A 22,148-nucleotide genomic window follows, 5' to 3' on the forward strand; every position below is an offset into this window, starting at 1 on the left:
GACTCACACCCAGTAAAAAGCAAGAGCAGTCTGTCCCTAAGCAAAGGGCATGAAGCCTACGGAGCCCAAGCCTGCGCTGATGCAAGCAGAGGCTTGCTGCCAGTGGGGAGAAGCAGGAAACTCTTTGCAAGACCCTCACAGAACAAGGCAGAGAGAGGTCTGCCACCACGCAGGGTGGTGTAGGAACCCTGAGAAAGCCCAGGGTGGAGAGAACCTGCCTGCATCTGAGCCGGACAGGTCGGAGGGCCCCTGCCTCACTTCAAGCCTGTGCGGAGGAACGAGCAGGAGGGGCTGGAGTGCGGGGAGAAGCTCTCCCTGGGAACAGGGGCGCAGGGCTCGGGGAAAGCTGAGAGGGGAGCAGGTCCTGAGACAAGACCCTCCAGCAGGGCCCCGCGTCGGGCCACCGTCTGCTGGAGGAACTGCAGTCTGTGGTACCTGGATGGTAACCACGGTAATAACCAGATCCTCACTAGGCTCCCAACTCCCACTCTAGTGGCCTGATGCAAGAGGTGTGTTCAGGCCAACTACCCACTCAGGAACTCCATTCAACTATTACAAAAAACACAGAAAAGCAAGAAAAACACATTAAGACCATGAGGTATCATTTTGACTATCAAACTACTGGCAACAGGTAGGGTTTTACAGAGATAGGTTAATGGAGTATAAGTTATTGTATGTATCTTGCGGGGAAGGGAGAAGATGGGAGTTGCAACGTACAGCAAACATTAAATTGTGCACAGTTTTTGAACAAGCAAGTTTTCCTTTCCAAATTTATTCCAAGGAAATACCTAGGCAACTAGGCCATCAACTACACAGATGGCTGCTCATGGCATTATTGTACCTAATAGGGGAAAACAACAGCATGCCTGTTAAACGGAAACTGGGTTAACTATACCCCCATTCAAAGTACATAACAGTAACCACTGAAATGGATACCATGCACACCTCACAGGTTACTCATAATCAAACAGAAAAGGTATCTTTACAAGGCAGAGATCTAGCAGCCCTACCTTGACCAGGTGATTATGTTTAGCATCACCCAAAATGGGATAAACTGACACCCTGTGCCTTCATGTAGAATTCTTACCAAAACAGTGTTTAAATCTGTGATTCCCAAACTTGGACGCCTGTCGAATCACCTATTTGTTTTTAAAAAATATCTATTATATAATTGGTCCCCATCTCCAACACTATGATTTAATTGATACTGGGGTATGACATGGGCATTCAGATTTTTTAAAAGCTCTACTAGGGGATTCCAATGTGTAGTAAAGTTTGGGGACACTGACCTAAATAATAAGGAACAAAGCAAATCCAGACTGTGGGACATTCTACGGGAAACCAGACTACACTTTGCAAAAAAAATGTCAGTATCATGACAAAGAACAAAAGGAAGAGAATTATTCCAGATGAGGGTTTCTTAACCGCAGTATTACTGACATTTTAAGCCAGATAATTCTTTGTTTTAGGGGCCATCCTATGAACTGAAGGGTGATTAGCAGCACTCAGGCCTTGACCTGTGTGAACCACTAGAATAACCTTCCAGCTCTAACTACCAAAAATGTCTCCAGATATTTCCAAATGTCCCTTGGGGAGCAAAACTATTCCCAGCTTGAGAACTGCTAAAATAAACTGAAGAAACATGTTAACCAAATGCAATGTATGATACTCAACTAAATCCTAAACCCTGGATTGCTGGTGGGGGACAGCTGTGATCGTCACTGGAAAACAACTAGGAAAATCTGAACACAGACTAAATATTAGATGATGTTATTGCAATCATGTCAAGTGGAATGTCAATAAATGACAGAATTTTGTTTTTAGCCACTTTACATGCTGAAAGATCTAGAAGCTAAGTGTCATGAAGCCTCCGATAAGTTACTGTCAAATGGCTCAGGAAGAGAAAAAATAAGGTGTGGGAGGAAAGAGAGGAGAGGCAGAATGCGAGCGCGTGTGAGCGGGGCAGAATGCTAACAGCTGGCCAAGTCTACCTGGCAGGAGTTACAGACGCTCACTGGGAGAGCTTTACAATGACTTTTGAAATGAAATCTTCCCACATAAAAAGTTGGTGGGGGGAGGAGGTAACAGAACCATATATAAACTTATAAAGACTTAGAAATACATATCCATAACACGCAAGCATACACGCCAAAACGCTAACTTATTTTTTTTCAATGAGCACATAAAACATGTAAGATAAAAGAAAAAAAGTCCCTATGTGTATATGGGGATCTCAACTTTGGTTTTATTTTTTTCAAATTGCCTGTGTCTGTGTGCATGTACACAAGTTTTTTGACATTAAAAAGTCAGGGAAGAAATATACCAAAATGAGTATTTGTATCAGTGGGATTATAGGTGATTCCATTTTTTTAACCTGGATTTTCCAGGTTCTCTAACAATAATACTCTTATAATGAGAGTATTTTTAAAACAAAATAAAACAACAAAACCGACTCCAATAGCTATTACACTTAAGAACTAAGAAAATCTCTTAGTGCCGATCTATCTACAGTAGAGACTAGGGCTTCCCAGGTGACTCAGTGGTAAAGAATCTTCCTGCAATGAAGGGAATGGCTACCCACTCCAGTACTCTTTCCTGGAAAATCCCATGGACAAAGGAGCCTGGCAGACCACAGTCCACGGGGCCTCAAAGTCGGACACGACTTAGTGACTAAACAATGCGACAAAGAGAGGCTAGGGGTCTTCTGGAAATAAGAGAGTGTGAGCAGCGCCTCTTCAGAGGGGCAGTCAGTACCAACTCCTGTAACCTCCTGCACCCCTTCCCCTGCCTTCCTCCTCTCCTGTACAAAACATGTTTTGTGTCTTCAATGACCCCAACAAATATGGCCTAACACTCTGACAGGACCTAAAATTAAGGACATTCCAGACATCTATGCTACCTGCCGACTGTCAATGATATGAGGCACCCACAACTGACTTGAAACGCTGGTTCCTCCATAGTCTATAAAGACTCCATCTGCTACTTCCATAGCTGGGGTTCTCACTGGGGCAAGGAGCACCTGGAAACACCCCAGGCGGCCTTTCCCAACTCTAGAAACCCCACCTCCAGAGCTTCTGAGTGCCAATCCTTCATGCTGTGCTTACCCACTGATAATGCTCAGAGAAGAAGCTGTGAACTGTCCTCACCTCAGGAGTATCATGACCAAAGGCCAATCCAGCCCTAAGATTCTATTGGTTTCATCTCCCCAAAGAAAACAAATCCTCAGGTTGAAAATTTTTCATTAGCTCACAAATGAACTGCAGTATTTCTAACACTACTTCCTCAGAGAATACAGACACAGAATTTTAGAGTTGGTTACTAAAGTTGAAAACACATGTACTTTTCCCCACGGTCAAATTTACAAAATCAAATCACAAAGACACTGCAGATCAAAATACCTATCATCACTTTCGTGACCTCTCAAGCAAAAAATTCTATAGCTGGGAACCTTGAGACAATTGGCAGTTGCAAATTACTTAGATTTACATTTAACACCCAATAACTGGATCCAGGGTGTAAAGCAAATGGCACATGTCAGGTCTGTCTTTACCATGACTTTGGGAACAAAACCATCTGGTCACTAAATGAACAGTGTAAGACAGGAGACTGTCCCACTTAAGAGAAGGGGCTCCTCTTAACACCACACCCTCTCCATGAAGATCTGCTCTTTGAGAGAGGTCCTCATTCCAGCTTAATTCACAGCTGTGAGAGACAATCACGTTGGGAAGTTTTCCAGTCCATCCACTTCATTCAAAGGACTTGCTTTGATGTGTTAAGCTTTTGGAAAACTAAGGGCTCTTAAGACCTGCTGAATGCAAATCCCCCCCAAAATACCACTTTCAACGTGAATGAAAACAACAAATCACTGGAAGGAAGCAAATAATAATGCTGGGAAGCAGGCATTTGTTAAAACTCTTGGGCCAAACAGCCAAGAATGAGGCCCCGTCAACACAGATGCAGTCACACCTCGCCTCTCTGCTGACAGATAACCGTTGTCAGCAGAATGCCAGAGGTCATGCCGTGCCAGCCTGCTTCACCCGGAGGGTGCTGGGTCTTCCTGGTGAGGAGAGGGTTTCTGGGGAACACCACCCAATACCAACATAAACTAAAAGGCAATGCAATGCCAAGGTGCACCAACTAATAAGCTCCAAAGCCTAGAAGATTTCTGGCTTAGCTGTTAAAGAGATTCTCTGAGGAAATGTGTCCCTCAGTAGTATATGACTGAGAATTAATAAAATAGTAAAGTCAGAACTTAAACTCACTGAACATTACTGTGAATCAGGAAAGAAAAGGTTATAGGAGGCAATTTCCATCTCTCTCTAGGTAAGGGCTTAAAGGAGGCTTTTACACTTGGCAGTAGAGAGAATTAGCAAAACGAGAAAATCACTGAGCTCTGGGTGCATGAAGGGCTGCAGCTATCCCAAACAGTAACAGAAGGATCAATATTACTAACACTCTAATTTAAAAGAAACGTCAACCCAACATTTTTGTCAAAGTCACGTGGTGGGGAAGCTAAGCAAATGCTGAAGCTCTTAAATATTCACCTTTCAGGCCCTCGCCTTTTGCTCTTCCTGAACATCCAGGGGCCCCTTAGCCCCTGTTCTCTTTGGTGAGGAAGTGTGTGCACACCACCTCTGGACAGTGAACACTGACGCTGCACTCAGCTTCGATCTCCACACAGCCCCCAGTATTTTATCTGTGTTTCTACGACAGGCTCCATGCACCCTTCGCTGCCCTCGAGTCGTCCCTGTCAAGAGCTGCTCAGCTCTGTAACACCTTCCTTGAGGGGCATATCCTCAAGAAAGCTACTTAGGAAGCACCCTAAGCATGGATCTACTCCACATCTATATATAACATGGCGCAGTCACTCATTCATTTCTACAACCTTTTCCAGCAACACCCATTTTACAAGAAAACCAAACAACCCACCAAGAAAGGCCTGTCCAGCCCCTAGAACTCTGGCGTCTCTCCAGGAGATGGAATAGGGAGGACCACGGCACGGCAAAGCCCCCTGTACACTCAGAAGCAGGCCCTCCAGAGAGGACGCTTGAAGCCCGGCCCTACTTCTCACCTTTTGTAGAAATGGAAGCGCTCGGTGAGCAGCAGGAACTGCTTCTCCCCTTGAAGGAAGAAGTGTCTGGCCCTGGAGACCCCAGACTTCTGGGTGTACTCGCAGATATGAGTGAAGTTCAGTTCCTCCTTCTTGAAGTAATTTCGGAGACGCACAAAGTCAAAGTAGGAGGGGACATAGATAAGCGTGTGGGACATGACTGCATCCCGATATTGAGGCAGAATCTTGTTCACGAAAAAGTTGAACCTGATTTGGAAAGGCAAAGGGCAAAGTCAGCGGTCTGGAAGTGAGCCCGTAGGGTCACTGCTAACTGCATGGCCCTGGGCAAGTCACTGTCTCCCTCTACCTCCCCTAAGAGGCTAATCTGGTCTACCGCACTGCAAAGAGGTGAGACTTGTTCAACACGCTACAAAGTAAGTGCCAGCACTGCTCATCATACAGTATGGATGTGACACTGGTATATCCCGAGAATTATTCTAGGAAGTTCAGTTCAGTTCAGTCGCTCAGTCGTGTCCAGCTCTTTGCGACCCCATGAATCGCAGCACGCCAGGCCTCCCTGTCCATCACCAACTCCCGGAGTTCACTCAGACTCACGTCCATCGAGTCCATGATGCCATCCAGCCATCTCATCCTGGGCCATCCCCTTCTCCTCCTGCCCCCAATCCCTTCCAGCATCAGAGTCTTTTCCAATGAGTCAACTCTTTGCACGAGGTGGCCAAAGTACTGGAGTTTCAGCTTTAGCATCATTCCTTCCAAAGAAATCCCAGGGCTGATCTCCTTTAGAATGGACTGGTTGGATCTCCTTGCAGTCCAAGGGACCCTCAAGAGTCTTCTCCAACACCACAGTTCAAAAGCATCAATTCTTCGGCGCTCAGCCTTCTTCACAGTCCAACTCTCACATCCATACATGACCATAGGAAAAACCATAGCCTTGACTAGACATATATATATTCTAGGAAGTATATAACCACATCACTCATTCATTCAGCTGTCAAGTCAGTCAACAAATAATTACTGAACACCTACCATATACTAAGCACCATTCTGCTGCCAAGTGTCCCCCGACTAAACGCAATGAGCAAACAGGAGAAAATAACATAGAGAATTAGAAAAGGAGTTCTTGCCCTGAAAGGCTTACAATTAAGTTGCTGACATGCAGCATTAAGCAATTCATGTAATTTTAAAGTGCCATCCTCTAGGGGAAAGTACCCCTGATTCACCAGCTCTGCCACTAACTAGATATCAGAACTAGGATGAGGCATCGCCTCTCTGGGCTTCAGTGTCCTCCTCTGTTAATGTCACGACGGAGGGGAATCACTCATTTCATCTCACAGACGGTCATCGATAAAGTCAACATGGAGTCCGATTCTAAGTTTGAACGGCCAGGTAAAAGCCCTCTCTGTGACTCCCAGGGTCCAGTGGGAAGGGCAGGGGATATGGGTACCTGGCATCAATCACGGAAGCGAGGCTTTCCGCTTCCATCCTCTGGAAGACATGCGGGAGCTGCACCAGGACCTGACTGATGGAGCCTGTCATCGGGACGTTCCTCACGGCCACCTGCCAGGGGTCAGAGAGAGCATCAGGAGGTGAGCTATCCCCGCTGCTGACCAGATGTAATCCTCCCCTTCTGCCTCGTGACCCAAACAACACCCGACACTTCCCGAAGGTCAGAGAAAGGGGAGACCCCACCTGGCCTTGCACATTGACGCAGTACTTGTTGAACACGGAGTTGATCTGGGCATCCTGCAGGGCCCCGAACAGCAGGGTCTGGCGATAGTACTTGGACCAATTGTTGAGGCTCCACATCCGCACTCGAGAAAAGTCCACCCCATGTGAGTCCAAGGGCAGAAGGTTCATGTGGTTCATCAAATGCTGCGAGCAGAAACAATACTCCATTAATACTTACCGAGCACTCACCTGGAAGGCATTGCTAAGCGTTCCATAAGCTTTTGTCTTACCTAACCTGGAGAAATACACACTATCACCTCCCAAGTTACAGCAAGAAAACTGCAGCTCAGGCGGGAGAGTGACTTGTCCGTAGTCAGGTAAACATTCCCAACACGAAAATAAAGCTCAAACTGGCTACCTCGTGGATCTTTCAAAAAGGATCGAGATAGTACCTATATAGTGTATTTCTGAAATGCCACCCTGGTTACTCTATAAGCAACCTGGCTTCAGACTTGGACAAGAAGAAAAATGACACAGAAAACAGAATTGCTGTCCTTCCATGACCTGGTTCTCAAAACATTAGGAGATTCCCTGAGTGACTACACGTCAACCAATTAAATATGACTTAACCATTAGCTTCCTCGTAGCTCAGTCAGTAAAGAACCTGCCTGTAATGCAGAAGACCTGGGTTCAATTCCCGGGTCAGGAAGATCCCCTGGAGAAGGAAATGGCAACCCACTCCAGTATCCTTGCCTGGGAAATCCCATGGACAGAGGAGCCTGGTGGGCTACAGTCCATGGGATCGCAAGAACGGGACACAACTTAGCAACTAAACCACCACCACAACTATCAACATGCCTTTTCTATGTTAATCATATTTTTACCTTGTATACTGAAGGGTTACAAATACTATAAATTTATTCCTTACTTTATAAGTACTCGCCTTTATTTGCTGCAAACTTTAAGTCCTAGAGTTGTAGAAAAGGTAAGTTCTCACTTGCCTTATACTGTCAAAATACACCTATGGTTTCATGAGGAGGACTGTTCCAAAGCACAATCCTAAACTCAAAGACACTGCAGAATATGCGGAGAGGGGGAAAAAACTCACAGCACTAATTATGGCAGGAGGACGGAAGCATCTCACATTTATCAGTGAAACATGAGCTATCTTTTCCCAAACTCTGCCAAACACTGAACAGAAGCGAATGAGCATAAACTGCAGGAGGAATTATTTCAGATAAAGACGTCCTCGGTGAGGAGGGATTTCAACCAACCAACCACAGTACAGCAGTCTATTAGTAGAAGCCACCTTTATAAGGGGAGGAACTCTTATCTGGTGATTTGAGAAGATCGACAAGAGTTTTTATCTTTCTGGATACTGACCAACCTGCGGCTAGCAGAGGGAACACTTCTCGTTTGCAAACTGGAAAATGTGGAACATTTCCATTTCCAAACTAACTTGAGTTTTAATCTGGACTTGAATAATCCTTTCAGACTCAACCCACTGAGCTTCTTGTCTCTAAATGTGAATGACCAACATTACCAGGACATGCTCCCAGTTCTGCATCAAGTAAATGTCAGCTTGATCAATGATAAGCAGTTCGACAGAAGACAGGAAGTCAAAATCTCTCTTCTTCTCTCCTTCTCCACCAATGATGGTCCTCAAGCCCAGAGGGGAGGCGATGAGGATGTCCGAGGAGTAGAAGGGGGCGTAAAGTCGGATGCTCCTCTGCAGAATCGCCACTCCTACACATGAAACAGCCAAGGACATGTCAGTTCTTTAATCACCACCAAGCCACCAGCTTCCACCTTCTCAAAGTGCCGCCTGCCCTTGTACCTTCCAGCTTCCCCCTTAGGATATAACTGAACTCAAACTGCTTTCATTATTAAATCATCACCCCTCCTTGCTTTGATGGTCCCTTCCAGCCCCCACTCTCTTCCTTTTCTTCACTGGCAAATCTTCCCAGAAAATCGTTTCTCCTTTAAAATCTCCTCTTCACTCCTCAACGCACTGCAGTCTGCCTCTGATTCTCAGGACGCCACTGACATGACCCTTGCTAAGGTCACCAAAAGCTCTTGGTTACCAACGCAATGGCTCTTCGGTGTTTCTTGTCATTAACGCGTAAGCACATCCTCCTTGAAATGCCTTTTCCTTACTGGTGGTTTCCATGACTTCAACACTTACTTTTTTGTCACTGACCTGGTCCTCATCTATCTTTCCATATTCAGACAGCTCTTCTACAAATCCCTGGATTCATCTGCAAGTTCTCTTTCACTAAACATAAAGCTCTGGATAAACATATTCACTAATGATGGTTTTAACACTACTGTCACAAAATTTTGTATTTCCTGCCCACATCTCGTTCTTAAGCAAAAAGCAGCAGTTTGTAAAGAGACCAAAGCGTACGTGAAGGAGACTGACTTGCTTATCTGAAAGCATGTACCAGAGGGGCAGAAGACTGCTGGGGACTCTCTCTAGGGGTAGAATGCTGGTGGAAACCACTTTTACAAACGCCCTCAACCTTGATGACACTGGTGGGCACCATTTCTGCACGCTCAGTCTAAGCTGCCCACAGTGGCAGGTGAGCACCCCCCACCCCACCACCCTGCAGTGCTTGCGGGCAGTGCCGGCAGACACGGACAGCGAGCAGCCCCACCGACCCCCTCCCACGCCACTCGCAGGGCACCACCAGGGCCAACGATTGTGTGCAGCCCACACAGGGGACACCCCTTGGGCGCCAGGCTCAGGCAGATGGCGGGCAGACTGCGTTTCTGGACTCCAGGGGAATGAAACAAGCAGAGAGTTTGTGGGACAATCAAGAACTAGGAAAAGGTTAAACAATACAGTTCATCTCCCACACAGAGCCACTCCTTCAAGACAGGGAGCCATAACTGCTTTGCATAATATACAGAAACAGCCAAGCGAAATGAGGAAGCAGGGGAACATGTTTCAACTGAAGGAACAAGATAGAACCCCAGAAAAAAACTGAATGAGACAGATGTAAGTAGTTTATCTGATAAAGAATTCAAAGTCATGGTCATCAAAATGCTCACCAAACCTGGGAGATTATGAATAAACAAACACATTGAGAAACTCAATAAAGACAAAATATTGAGAAAGTTCTAAAAGAACTCACAGAGCTGAAGAATATAACTGAGCTGAAAAACACACCAGAGGGAATCCACAGAAGAGATGATATGAAAGAGTGTCAGTGATCTGAAAGACAGGGTGGTGGAAAGCACCCCAAGAGAACGGCAAAGGGAAAATAAAAAACTCTTCTTTAAATGAGGACAGTTTACAGGACAGCATCTAGGGGTCTATCATCAGTGTTAACGAGTCCCAGAAGGAGAAGAGAGAGAGAGTCACTAACATCCACATTATAGGGGACCCAGGAGAGGGAAGAGAAGAGAGAAAGGGGCAGAAAACTTATTTGAAGAAACAATGGCTGAAAATTTCCCTAACCCAGTGAAGGAAACAGACATTCCAGGAAGCACAAAGACATGGTATTTTTTAGAGAAAACCCTAAAGACTCCACCAAAAAACTGTTATAACAAATGAATTTAGTAAAGCTGCTAGATACAAAATTAACATACAGGAATCTGGTGCATTTCTACACATTCACAATGAACTACCAGAAAGAGAAATTAAGAAAACAATCCCATTTACAACTGCATCAAAAAGGATAAAATACCTAGGAATAAATTTAGCCAAAAAGGTAAAAGACTTGTAGTTGGAAATTATAAGGTCTTAAAAGAAACTGAAGACGATACAAACAAATGCAAAAATATACCATGCTCATAGACTAGAAAAATTAGTACTGTTAAAATGTCCACAGTACCCAAGAAAACTACAGACTCAATGCAATTACTATCAAAATACCCATGACATATTTTACAGAACTAGAATAATCGTAAAGTATGTTCAGAGCTACAAAACACCTTGAATATCCAAACTGATCATAGGAAAGAAGAACAAAGCTGGAGGTATCCTGCTCCCTGATCTTAAACTACACTGCAAGTCTACAGTATTCAAAACTGTATGGTACTAGCACAAACAGAACAAAAATAGAGAGCCCCAAAATAAACCCATATTTGTATAGCTAATTAATCTATGAAAAGGAGGCAAGAATAAACAATGTGGAAAAGACGGTCTCATGAACAAGTGGTACTGGGGAAACTGGAGAGCTGCGTGCAGAAGAATGAAACTGGGCCACGAGCTTACACCAACTACAAAAATCAGCTCAAAATGGACTGAAGACTTGAACACAAGACCTGAAAAACCACAAAACCCCTAGAAGAAAATATAGGCAGCAACTTTCTTGACATCAGTCTCAGTGATTTTTTTTTTGATCTGTTCCACAGGCAAGGGCAACGAAAGCAAAATTAAACGGGACTGCTGCTGCTGCTAAGTCGCTTCAGTCGTGTCCGACTCTGTGCGATCCCATAGACGGCAGCCCATTAGGCTCTTCTGTCCCTGGGATTCTCCAGGCAAGAATATTGGAGTGGGTTGCCATTTCCTTCTCCAAAGCATGAAAGTGAAAAGTGAAAGTGAAGTCGCTCAGTCGTGTCCAACTTTAAGAGAGCCCATGGACTGCCGCCCACCAGGCTCCTCTGTCCATGGGAGTTTCCAGGCAAGAGTACTGGGACTACTTCAAGCTAAAAAGATTATACACAGTGACGGAAACCAAGAGCAAAACAAAAAGGAGATCTACTGAACAGGAGAAGATATTTGCATAGGTGGTAAGGGGTTAATATCCAAAATATACAAAGAATGCATGTGACTCATTATCAGCAAAACAATAAAAATGGGCTAAGGATCTGAATAGACATTTTCTCAAAGTCATAGGGATGACCAACAGGCATACGTAGAGATGCTCAACATCACTAACGGTCAGGGAAATGCAAACCAAAAGCCACCAGGAAAAAAAATCAACACTGCAATGAGGTACTATCCCACTCCAGTTAGAATGGCCATCATTAAAAAGTCTACAAACAGCAAGTGCTGGAAAGGGGTGGAGAAAGGGGAACCCTCTTACACTATTGGTGGGAATGTAAGCTGGTACAGCCACCATGAAGAACAGAATGGAGCTTCCTCAGAAAACCTCAGAATTACCACATGATCCAGTCATCTTACTCCTGGGGATATACCTGGCCAAAACTATCATTCAAAAAGACACACATACCCCTATATTCACAGCAGCACTATTCACAACAGCCAAGACATAGAAACAAGCTAAATATCCATGAACAGAAGAATGAATAAAGAAGATGCGGGTGTGTGTGTGTGTGTGTGTGTGTGTGTAACAGAATACTACTCAGCCATAAAAAGAGCACAATCATGCAGGGTGTGTGTCTGTAGGTATGTGTATATATATATGTAAATATATATATATATATATATAAAACGGACTACTACTGTGTGTGTGTGCGCGTGTGTGTGACGGAATACTACTCAGTCATGAAAAGAGCACAATCATGCAGGGTGTGTGTCTGTACATATGTGTATATATATAAATAAAAATATATGTATATATATAATGGACTACTGTGTGTGTGTGTGTGTGTGTGTGTGTGTGTGTGTGTGTGTGTGATGGACTACTAGTCATGAAAAGAGCACAATCATGCAGGGTGTGTGTCTCCATGTATGTGCATATATATGTGTAAATATATGTATATATATATAATGGACTACTGCTGTGTGTGTGCGCGCGTGTGTGCGCGCGCTCATGTGTGTGTGTGATGGAATACTACTCAGTCATGAAAAGAGCAAACTAATGCCATGTGCAGCAACATGAATACAACCAGAGCTTATCACACTGAGTGAAGAGTGAAGGAAGTCAGAAAGAGAAAGGCAGATACCGTACGATCTCACTTACACATGCAGACTAAAATAGGGCACAAATGAAGCTGTTTACAAAACAGAGAGAGACTCACAGGCACAGAGAACAGACTTGCGGCTGCTGAGGGGGAAGGGGGAGGGAAGGACTGGAGGTTTGCAGTTAGCTGATGCCAGCCGTTACATTTAGAATGGATAGACAACAAGGTCCTCAGGCACAGCCCAAGGAACTATAATCCAATCTCCTGGGATAAGCCATAATGGAAAAGAATATTGAAAAGAATGTATATATAACTGAGTCACTTTTGCTGTACAGCAGAAATCAGCACAACATTGTAGATCAACCATACTTCAATTAAAAAAAAAACAAACAATGTATCAGGTGGCTAGTAAGTGCAATGACCAAAATGAAATAATATAACAGACTGTGACACTGGAGTTATAGAATTCTTATGGCCATCATGTAAGTTGGTATTATCCTCATTTTACATTTGAATAAACCAAGCACAGAGGAAAAGAGAAACACAATGAAATATTACCTCACACCTGTCAGAATAGGTTTTATCAAAAAGACAAGAAATAACAAGTGCTGGCAAGGATGTGGAGAACAGGGAACCCTTGCACATGGTTAATGCGAATGTAAATTGGTGCAGCCACTATGGAAAACAGTACAGAGGTTCCTCAGAAATGAAAACTAGGACCATCACCAAAAAAGAAAAAAACAGAGCCACGGCACAACTGAGCAACCCCACTTCTGGGTACTGATGCAAAGGAAACAAAAACACTAACTCAAAAAGATACATGCACTCCTCTCTTCACTGCAATATTTATAACAGCCAAGGTATGGACGCAGCCTGAGAGTCTGTAGGTAGGTGAATAGATAAAGCTGTGGTATACAGACACACACAGACACACACAGACACACACAGACACACACAGACACACACACACACACAATGCGCAGCCTAAGAGTACAGATACACACACACACACACACACAATGTGCAGCCTAAGAGTCCATAGGTAGATGAACAGATAGAGCTGTGGTATACAGACACACACACGCGCGTGCGCGCGCGCACACACACACAGACACACACACACACAATGCGCAGCCTAAGAGTACAGATACACACACACACACACACAATGCGCAGCCTAAGAGTCCATAGGTAGATGAATAGATAAAGCTGTGGTATACAGACACACACACACACACACGCACGCACGCACACACACGCGCGCACACACACACACACACACACACACACAATGGAATATTACTTAGCCATAAATGAATGAAATTTTGCCATCTGTGAACAGGATGGACCTTGAAGGTATCACCATAAGTGAAATAAGTCAGATAAAGACAAGTATCAATACCACATGACATCTCTTAGATGTGAATCTAAGAAACAAAACAAAAAACTAGACTGACAGATACAGAGAACAGACCAGCGGCTGCCAGAAAATGGGGGCGGGGGTTGGAGGGTGGGCAACATGCATGGGGGGTGATCAAGAGGTACAACACATTCAGTATCAAGTGAACCAGCCACCAACGTACCCAACATATGAAAAGGATCCAACGTATGCCAAAGGAGAATATAGTCAACAGTACTGTATTAACTCTGTATGGCAACAAATGGTAACTATACTTATTGTTGTGATCAGTTTGTAAGGTATATAGACACTGAATCACTACATTGTACATCTGAAACTAGCACGTCAGTTATACATCAATTAAAAAAAGTGATTCATCAGCTGCTTACTGCCCACCTGCACATGTTTAAAACTAAACATCAACTCTCACCCCCTGCACCTCACGCTCCAGCCGTGCTAAAGCCTGAGTCCGAGGTCATGCTGTTTATTCATCCTGATGTCTTTGCAGTTTCCTGTCTGAAACTTTTTCCTCCACTCAGATCTCCCTACTTCGTAACTGGCTAAATCCTATTTGGGTTTCAACTTAGTATAGACAGTACATCCATCAGCAGATCTTCCCAAACAGTCCTGTGTCCACTTTGAGCAGGGATATTTGCTTTAAATATTTAAAACAGCCACTGCATCCTCTAACCATAACACATCTTCTTTCTCATACTGTCCGATTTGCCTTTAGGCTGGACTTCCTTAACAGTAACTTTTAATCCTTCTAATCCTATATCCCCAGCTACTTTACAGTGCTTAACATAGTAGAAGCTAAATAATTAATAAATGAGCATACGTGACAGTAAATAGTCTTCAAGCACTTTTCCAATGTACAACCAACCAAATACGTGGGAGCTGGATGCGACAAGCACACATGTGAAAAGCTGGCTGGGGGTCAGGAAGTCCGGGGTAGAGACAGCTCCCTAAGGCAGGCCGGAAGGGAGTCCACTAGGCACAGGCCCTTCAGTTTCTCATCCTCCCCAGACTGACGCACCCTGCCCCTTCACCTCCCACTCCCTCAGACTCCTGCAGCACTGACGATGAGCTACCAGCTACGGGCGAGCCGAGACATCTATTATACATGTACATATGCTTTTCACATATGCCTTTGGAGACGCTCCATTTCATTATTCAAGCGTCTACCCAATTAGCCAAGGCAAGGCTCTCCCCTGGCAGAAGAGATGTCTCAAATGCACTGGTTCTGCCAGGAGTCTACCAGTGACCCTCCGAGAGAATGTCTAATTCCAGGCTTCTAGCTCCCAGTCATGTGCACCTCACACCCCAGGTCCCTCGGGGTCTCAGTCTGGACAAGGAGGAATTACCGATCCTGAAGTGGTCATCGATGTTTCCGACAAACACAGCTTCATAGTCCTCAGGCCTCTTCAGGTTGGGTGGTCTCTCCTCGGGATCAGAACCGTACTCTCCATTAAACCTCTTTTTGTTGCTGACAATGATTTTCTTCTTGCTGTCGCCCTCCAGGAGGCTGATGAAGAGCTGCACCACCCGCAAAGCAGCTTCCCGGAATGGCACCACGATCAGCACCTGTCAAGAGAGAGGTAGGCAGCCTTGGAGGGGCATGGGGAAGGGAGGGCAGCTCAAGGCGAGCCCGCTGGGGACCTGGAGCTGACGAGTCCCCCGTTCTACGGCCCCGGGCCAGGGATCACACCCGTGTCACCCGCCTTATAAAGGGCATGGCTCAGTACTGCAGGCTGAGTATCTTTCAGATGCACAGCAGGGTCCTATGGACTTCAATCTCATGGTCCCTGGGGGACATTCTCAAGCAGAATGTGGAAATCCCTTTTAGGGTAACTCAATGCCTTTAACAGAGGCATCCACCAGCAAAAGTCCAAGGACATAAACAGACAAAGCTCTCTGAGGACAAGAAATGTTACTCATTTCTGTCTCCTACAGAACTAGTTCAGCATTGTGATTCATAAGAGACAAGGAATGTGCTGAATAAATGAATTAGATGTGTTGGCAGAGAACAAATAACCTATCATTACTTCTCTAGTACATTTCCTGGTACACTTTTCAGAAATAATGATAAAGTATTTCTGAAGTAAGATCATATTTCAATGGGAAATAGAGGGTTCAGTTTTCCAAACATTTCCAAAAATGCTTAGTATTAACTCTTGAGAAAAACAAAAACAGAAGATGGTTAACAAATAATTTCTAACTACCCTTGTGTACGTGGGTTTTTTTCCTAACTACATTTGGCTAAGGCTTCCCTGGTGACTCAATGGTAAAGAATCCGCCTGCAATACAGGGGTCATGGGTTCAATCCCTGACTTGGGAAGGTCCCCTGGAGGAGGAAATGGCAACCCATCACAATATTCTTGCCTGGGGAATCCCATGGACAGAGGAGCCTGGCGGACTACAGTCCAAGGGGACACAAAAGAGTTAGACATGACTTACTGACTAAACAACTCAACTCTTGTGTAAACCACACAACCAGTGGAAATAACCCAGTCAGCTCTGACAATTCACCAAATTCTAAATTGCTTCATTTGGGTGCTCTACCTCATACTCTGTTCTGCAGTTCTAAACAGATAATCTTTTTATCCTGATGTTCAAGATCCTGAGGTCGTTTCCAAGAAGGGCAACCAGCACAGCCAGAGGGGTGCAGGGACTCAGTCTGGTACAACATGGAGATGACCGATCACTCTTGAAGAGCGCCAAGTTCCTGTCCTGCTGGGACACTAAGTAAGAGTCTAGTGGTTTTCCCCAGCTATCGAACAAGAGAGCTGGACTAAGAAATCTCTTATGAGCCGTGTTATCTTAATAGCCGAGAATCCTATTAAGCTCAATGAGAAGTATCTAAGAAGAGGAGGCTTCTTCAATACAGAGACATGGGTGAAAGGGTAGGGAGGGATGGGAGGTACAGTATCTAGCTACATGACATCATGAAAAATGTAGCAAGTCAGAAGACATTTTCTGTGTAAGCCCTCAATCCACTGGCGCTTAAGCCTATGAGCCCACATAAATGTAATCATCACTTTAAGTTGCAGTAACGATACAGTGGGAAAATAGCGGTTTTATTTTCGAAGGTTTACATATTTACAGGGCTTAGTGAAGAGAACCCTTGGTTCAGTCCTGTCTGTGCTCCTCTCTCCCTGGTTCTCTTTAGCAAGGCCCTTGGTGACTTCCCCGGTGGCTCAGATGGTAAAGCGTCTGTCTACAATGAGGGAGACCAGGGTTTGATCCCTGGGTCGGGAAGATCCCCTGGAGAAGGCAATGGCACCCCACTCCAGTACTCTTGCCTGGAAAATCCCATGGATGGAGGAGCCTGGTAGGCTGCAGTCCATGGGGTCGCAAAGGGTCGGACACGACTGAACGGCTTCACTTCACTTTACTTTATGAATCTAAGTCTGTGTCCACAGATGTAACATGTAGGGATCAAATAAAAAGTTCTTTAAGGACCCATCCAGCTCTGACAGTCACAAAGAACAGATTTACAGTGGAGAGTCACTTCACAGAGGATCAGGGTTTATCTTGAAGGAGAATTATCACGGAGGAGCCTCGTACTCAAGTTTCCAGGTAGAGCCACTGTTAGAGCCAGCCCACTGAGCTGTCTGCAGCACTACTCTAGTATCAGCCGGCTAATACGCGCAGTCCTGGACTTGTTCTTTGCTCCGAGCATTAAAGGACCTGAGAACCTGCGAAGTGCCAGGGCCTATACGGTGGAGCTTTACAGCCTCCTTGAGGGCAAAGTTCTGGGGCCACTCACCTTGGGCCTTGTCAGCCCTTGGTCCCTGAAGTCGTCATCGTCACCCACCCCAAGTTTCTGGCTTCGGCGTCTGCTGTTGTTGGCAAGCACCTGGGCATTGGCTTTGAGGACGTGATTTATTACATGCAGGCAGTACACGTGGCGGATCTCTTCCCCGTTCTTCAGGGCGGTCCTTTCTGGGTAGAACAGGTCCCGGTAAGAATTCATAATTAAGAAGAGCTCTTTCTGGAGGGGTGTGAAGGGGCTACTTGATTTTTGGGGACCAGAGAGGAACTGGCTGTTGGTCTTGATCCAGGTGGATTCCAGGGGCTTTTGAAGATGAACTGACTTTAAGTCAATGTCCTTTGGGGGTTTAAAGGTTTCCAACTTCTGAAACTTGGATGAAAAGACAACCTGGCCCAGGATGGGCCACTGAGGGAGAAAGAATCAAGAAGTTAGAAATGAGTGACAGTACCTTACATTCATCCAGTGCTTCATAACTTAAAACGGGCTTTGATGACTCACAGATTCTCTCACTTAATCCTCACAACAACTGTGCAAGGTAAAAGCTATAATGCTCTTCTTACCGTTTAGGAAATGCTGAGATTCAGACGTTACAGGATTCAGACAAACAGGAGAGAACAGAGCTAAGGGTTAGAGCCCAAGGTTTATGCCTTTAGAAAACTTGTGAGCTCTTCACTCAATCAGTGGGTCACAGACTGTGCTGTGGACCACACTGTAGGAGCAAAAATTTATTCTAGACAAAAAAAAAGGTACAGGTACCCAATGGTCAAGTAACTTTGAAAACACTACAAAACCTAATCCCCCGCAGGGAGACTCACAGCAGAATAGATATGAAGGTTCTGCTGAGTCCTGTAACAAGGACTCTGTTCCACTTTGTTTAACCCAGAGTTTTCCAAATTTACCTGGGCATGGAGCAAGGTTTTTTTTTTTTTTTTGAACAATGTTTTTGTGTTTGTTTGAGATTTTTTTTCGGGGGGTGGGGAGGGCAGGGATGTTTGCACTCTAACAAAACTGCTGATCTTAGCAATAAAGGATGACCTCTGCGATAAAAAAGAATTAACTACTAAAGATATGCCAACAAGTAGGATGAATTTCCAGGAAACTGTGCTGAGTGAAAAAAGCCAATTTGTATCATTGTATTTCTAGAACACGTTGAGATGACAAGACGACAGAAATGGAGAACACATTAGTGGTTATTACCAAGGGGAAGGGAGGTGGGTATGGTCATAAAACAGCTCCAGAGAAGAGGAGGGATCTTTACAGAGCTGGAAATGCTCTGTCCGCTGGCTATAGTGGTGGAAACGGGAAACTACACGTGTGATAAATCAGTGCAGAACTAAGTAACACACATAAAACAGGACCAAAAAAACCAAGGAAACGTGAACAAGACAAGGAGACTGGATCCACGGAAATTTCCTAACGGCGATACTGTACTACAGTTTTGCAGGACATTACCACTGGGGTGAACTAGGCATAGAGTACATGGGTATCTTTGCATTATTTCTTACAACCACACCTGTAAGAACTATCTCAATAAAAATTCCAACAAACACAGAGCCTGGCGGGCTACAGTCCACGGGGTCATAGAGTCGGAAGTGACTGAGTGAGTGAGCACACACACAGGCTCTTCCAGCCTCCCGAGGTCCTGCTCCCCAAGTCATCTGCCACTGGTGTGGATCACACATTTAGGGAGATCACTGGAACCCCAAATCACCGCTTCTCCCCGTTTGTGACTGTGATGATGGAACAACGCTTACTTTTAGCTGGTGGGTAGTTCTGGGGTTTGTGGCAACAGCCTGGATTTCTTTTTCTTTCAGTTTTGTGTTCACATGCTGTACAAATGGATCTAATCCAGAAATAAAGATGAGAACAGTTAGAGCAAAGGACAGTGATTTCTCAGTCTCCCCTTTTAATGACATGGTGTTCTTCATGACATTAATTCAACTTTCTTCCCCATCTACATCCCCCATCATTTATCCCAGTCCAGAGCATAAAAGTTTCTGACACATTCATTTCCGTAAAGCATTTCTTTAATCACGTTATTTCCGAGCTCAAAAACCTTTGAAGAAAATTCTCAGTCTGAAAATCAACATACACCTCTAACCTACTTCTCCAATGTAATTTTTGAATGACATGGCTCTCAAATTCTTCTGCCACTGTGGTTTTCCTTCCTTTAACTGAAAATTCTACCCTCTCCTTCACCTCATTTTCATATATCCAAACAGGATCAGTTGAGTGTTACCCCTGAATTATAGTAAACAACTATTTCCCAGGAGGCTCCTGTGTCAGGCACAGGGCTGGCTCCACGAAGAGGCCATCTCTGGTCCCCTACAGTCATCACTCTCAAGACCCCCACCATCCACCCCAACACACAAGTGTATGTCCTACTTCATCTAATTAGACCTCAAGATCCCTGAGGGCAGGTTTCATGTCTGACTTAACTTGCACTGAAGACATCCATACATGCCCAACACTCAACCGAGGTGAACAAAGGCTCAAACGGCACCACCTGCACTCAGGGTCGTCCTCAGTGCTCCATGCTGGCACCAGTCTTCTCTTCCAGTCCCACCCATTTCAGAAGCAAAGTTCAATGACCTTTTCAGGACCCAGGCAGTAAAGCCTCAAATGCAATGCACCTAACAACAAAACCTAAGACAAGGGTGAACGATAGGAAACAAGAATTCAAGGTGCTAATATATCTGTACAGGCAAAACCACCAGAGAAACTTTACGATAAGCTTCCTTATGAAACATAAGGGTTTTTTTAAGTTCAGAATGGGGTTCGTGCCCAAATTCTACCTGCTATTTCTCCCTCTTCTCCAGAAGAGCTAATAGCCAAATGAGGACTAAAATCTCAACTTCAGTGGCAGACCTGGTTAAAGAATGGCACTGGGACCAAAAAGGGCAGTCAGGACGCGGGACTGAGACCAAGCTGACTTGCCCATCCAGGCACACGTGGAGACACGGACCCTGAGAGACGGCAGAGACCTGCCTCAGCCTTCCACAGGCAGGCCCTGTCCAAGAGACTGCCACAACCATAGGGCAGTCAAGAGGTGGAGAGAGACTGAGCGGATAAGGCGGAGCGCGCTGGCTTCCGAGGTGCTCCCTGGTAATAAGGACCAACTAGATCAGCCACTTCCGGGGCTCACAAACCTGTAAAATTGCTGCTTACAGGAATTGAGAAGTGACAGGTAGAGAGAAAAATGCAAAGTACTATTCTCTTCCTTCTCTGCTCGGGGAAACAAAATCAGAGATCTTCCCCTGACCCCAACTGCAGGAATGTCAGGTCTGGGGAACTGGTCTTGCCTGCTATCATTCTTCAACTGTCTGCTCTCCTGAACACCCTCCCACTCCCAACAAGGCCTAAGCCCTGAAAAACAGAAAATACCTTGGAGAAACATTTCCTCCCAGCTCTACATCTAGCTGCTAAACTGTTTCTATTGTTGCCCATTCCAGTATCAGGAGATTTAACACGCATTAGCCCCTACCTGGAGAAGGCAATGGCACCCCACTCCAGTACTCCTGCCTGGAAAACCCCATGGACGGAGGAGACTAGTAGGCTGCAGTCCAGGGGTCACTAAGAGTCAGACACAACTGAGTGAATTCACTTTCACTTTTCACTTTCATGCACTGGAGAAGGAAATGGCAACCCACTCCACTGTTGTTGCCTAGAGAATCCCAGGGACAGGGGAGCCTGGTGGACTGCCATCTACGGGGTTGCACAGAGTCGGACACGACTAAAGCGACTTAGCAGCAGCAGCCCCTATCTAGCACCAGGTGAATTCAAACAATGTACACCAGGCTCTGACCTTGTGATGCTTTTGGGGAAGAGTCACCGCCACTTTCCTCTTCGAGAAAATTGGTTTCTAGGCTGAAGAGTGACTCATGTTTTGCGTCTGTAAACTCCTCGGGGGACTCCTCTGATGTGCCGGGTGGCCCATGCCCGTCTTTTCCCTCAGGGTCAGCAGGTGAGGGCACACCTGCAATTTTGGGAAACATTTTATAAAATTATTTACTACGCTTTTGAATACAATTACACTTCTGTTGACAAATGAAATCTAATTCCTCAGCCTATATTGACAGTGACACTCACTGCCATCATTAAGCCAACTCAGGTTCAAAGACAGAAGTTTCAAAATTACGCTGGACTTTTTGACCCAGTACGTGTAAGGATGTTCAATGCAGCACTAATTATAAAAAATAACTGGAAAAATTATTTCATCATTTCTATTGATGGGGTACTAATTATCTCATAGTATTCACAATGGAATACTCTGTGATTAAGCCAATGTGAATCCACAGTTACAAACATTGTATTATTAACAAAGAAAAGGGAGTTACAGGAATGTATGAGACCGTACTCACAAATATCTGCATAGACCTGTATTCACTCATATATCCATAAAAAAGTAGTCTGGAAGG

The 22,148-nt window shown here is 44.9% G+C and overlaps 1 protein-coding gene across 3 annotated transcripts in view; it reads right to left on the minus strand.

Moving 5' to 3' along the window:
- The window catches only part of DIEXF (digestive organ expansion factor homolog (zebrafish)), a 29,021-nt gene that overhangs the window by 2,780 nt on the left and 4,093 nt on the right, over positions 1-22,148 (minus strand). For all 3 annotated transcript variants that reach the window (XM_005691034.3, XM_005691035.3, XM_018060774.1), the window contains 8 exons: positions 21,536-21,706; positions 19,485-19,573; positions 17,725-18,135; positions 15,320-15,539; positions 8,283-8,485; positions 6,761-6,943; positions 6,516-6,628; positions 5,072-5,317 (listed from right to left, as the gene is read on the minus strand). In XM_005691034.3, coding sequence (XP_005691091.2) covers positions 5,072-5,317; positions 6,516-6,628; positions 6,761-6,943; positions 8,283-8,485; positions 15,320-15,539; positions 17,725-18,135; positions 19,485-19,573; positions 21,536-21,706 — 1,636 coding nt within the window. The remainder of the gene's footprint in view (positions 1-5,071; positions 5,318-6,515; positions 6,629-6,760; positions 6,944-8,282; positions 8,486-15,319; positions 15,540-17,724; positions 18,136-19,484; positions 19,574-21,535; positions 21,707-22,148) is intronic.

This window comes from Capra hircus, chromosome 16 (genome assembly GCF_001704415.2).
Source record: "Capra hircus breed San Clemente chromosome 16, ASM170441v1, whole genome shotgun sequence".
Taxonomy (NCBI): Eukaryota; Metazoa; Chordata; class Mammalia; order Artiodactyla; family Bovidae; genus Capra; species Capra hircus.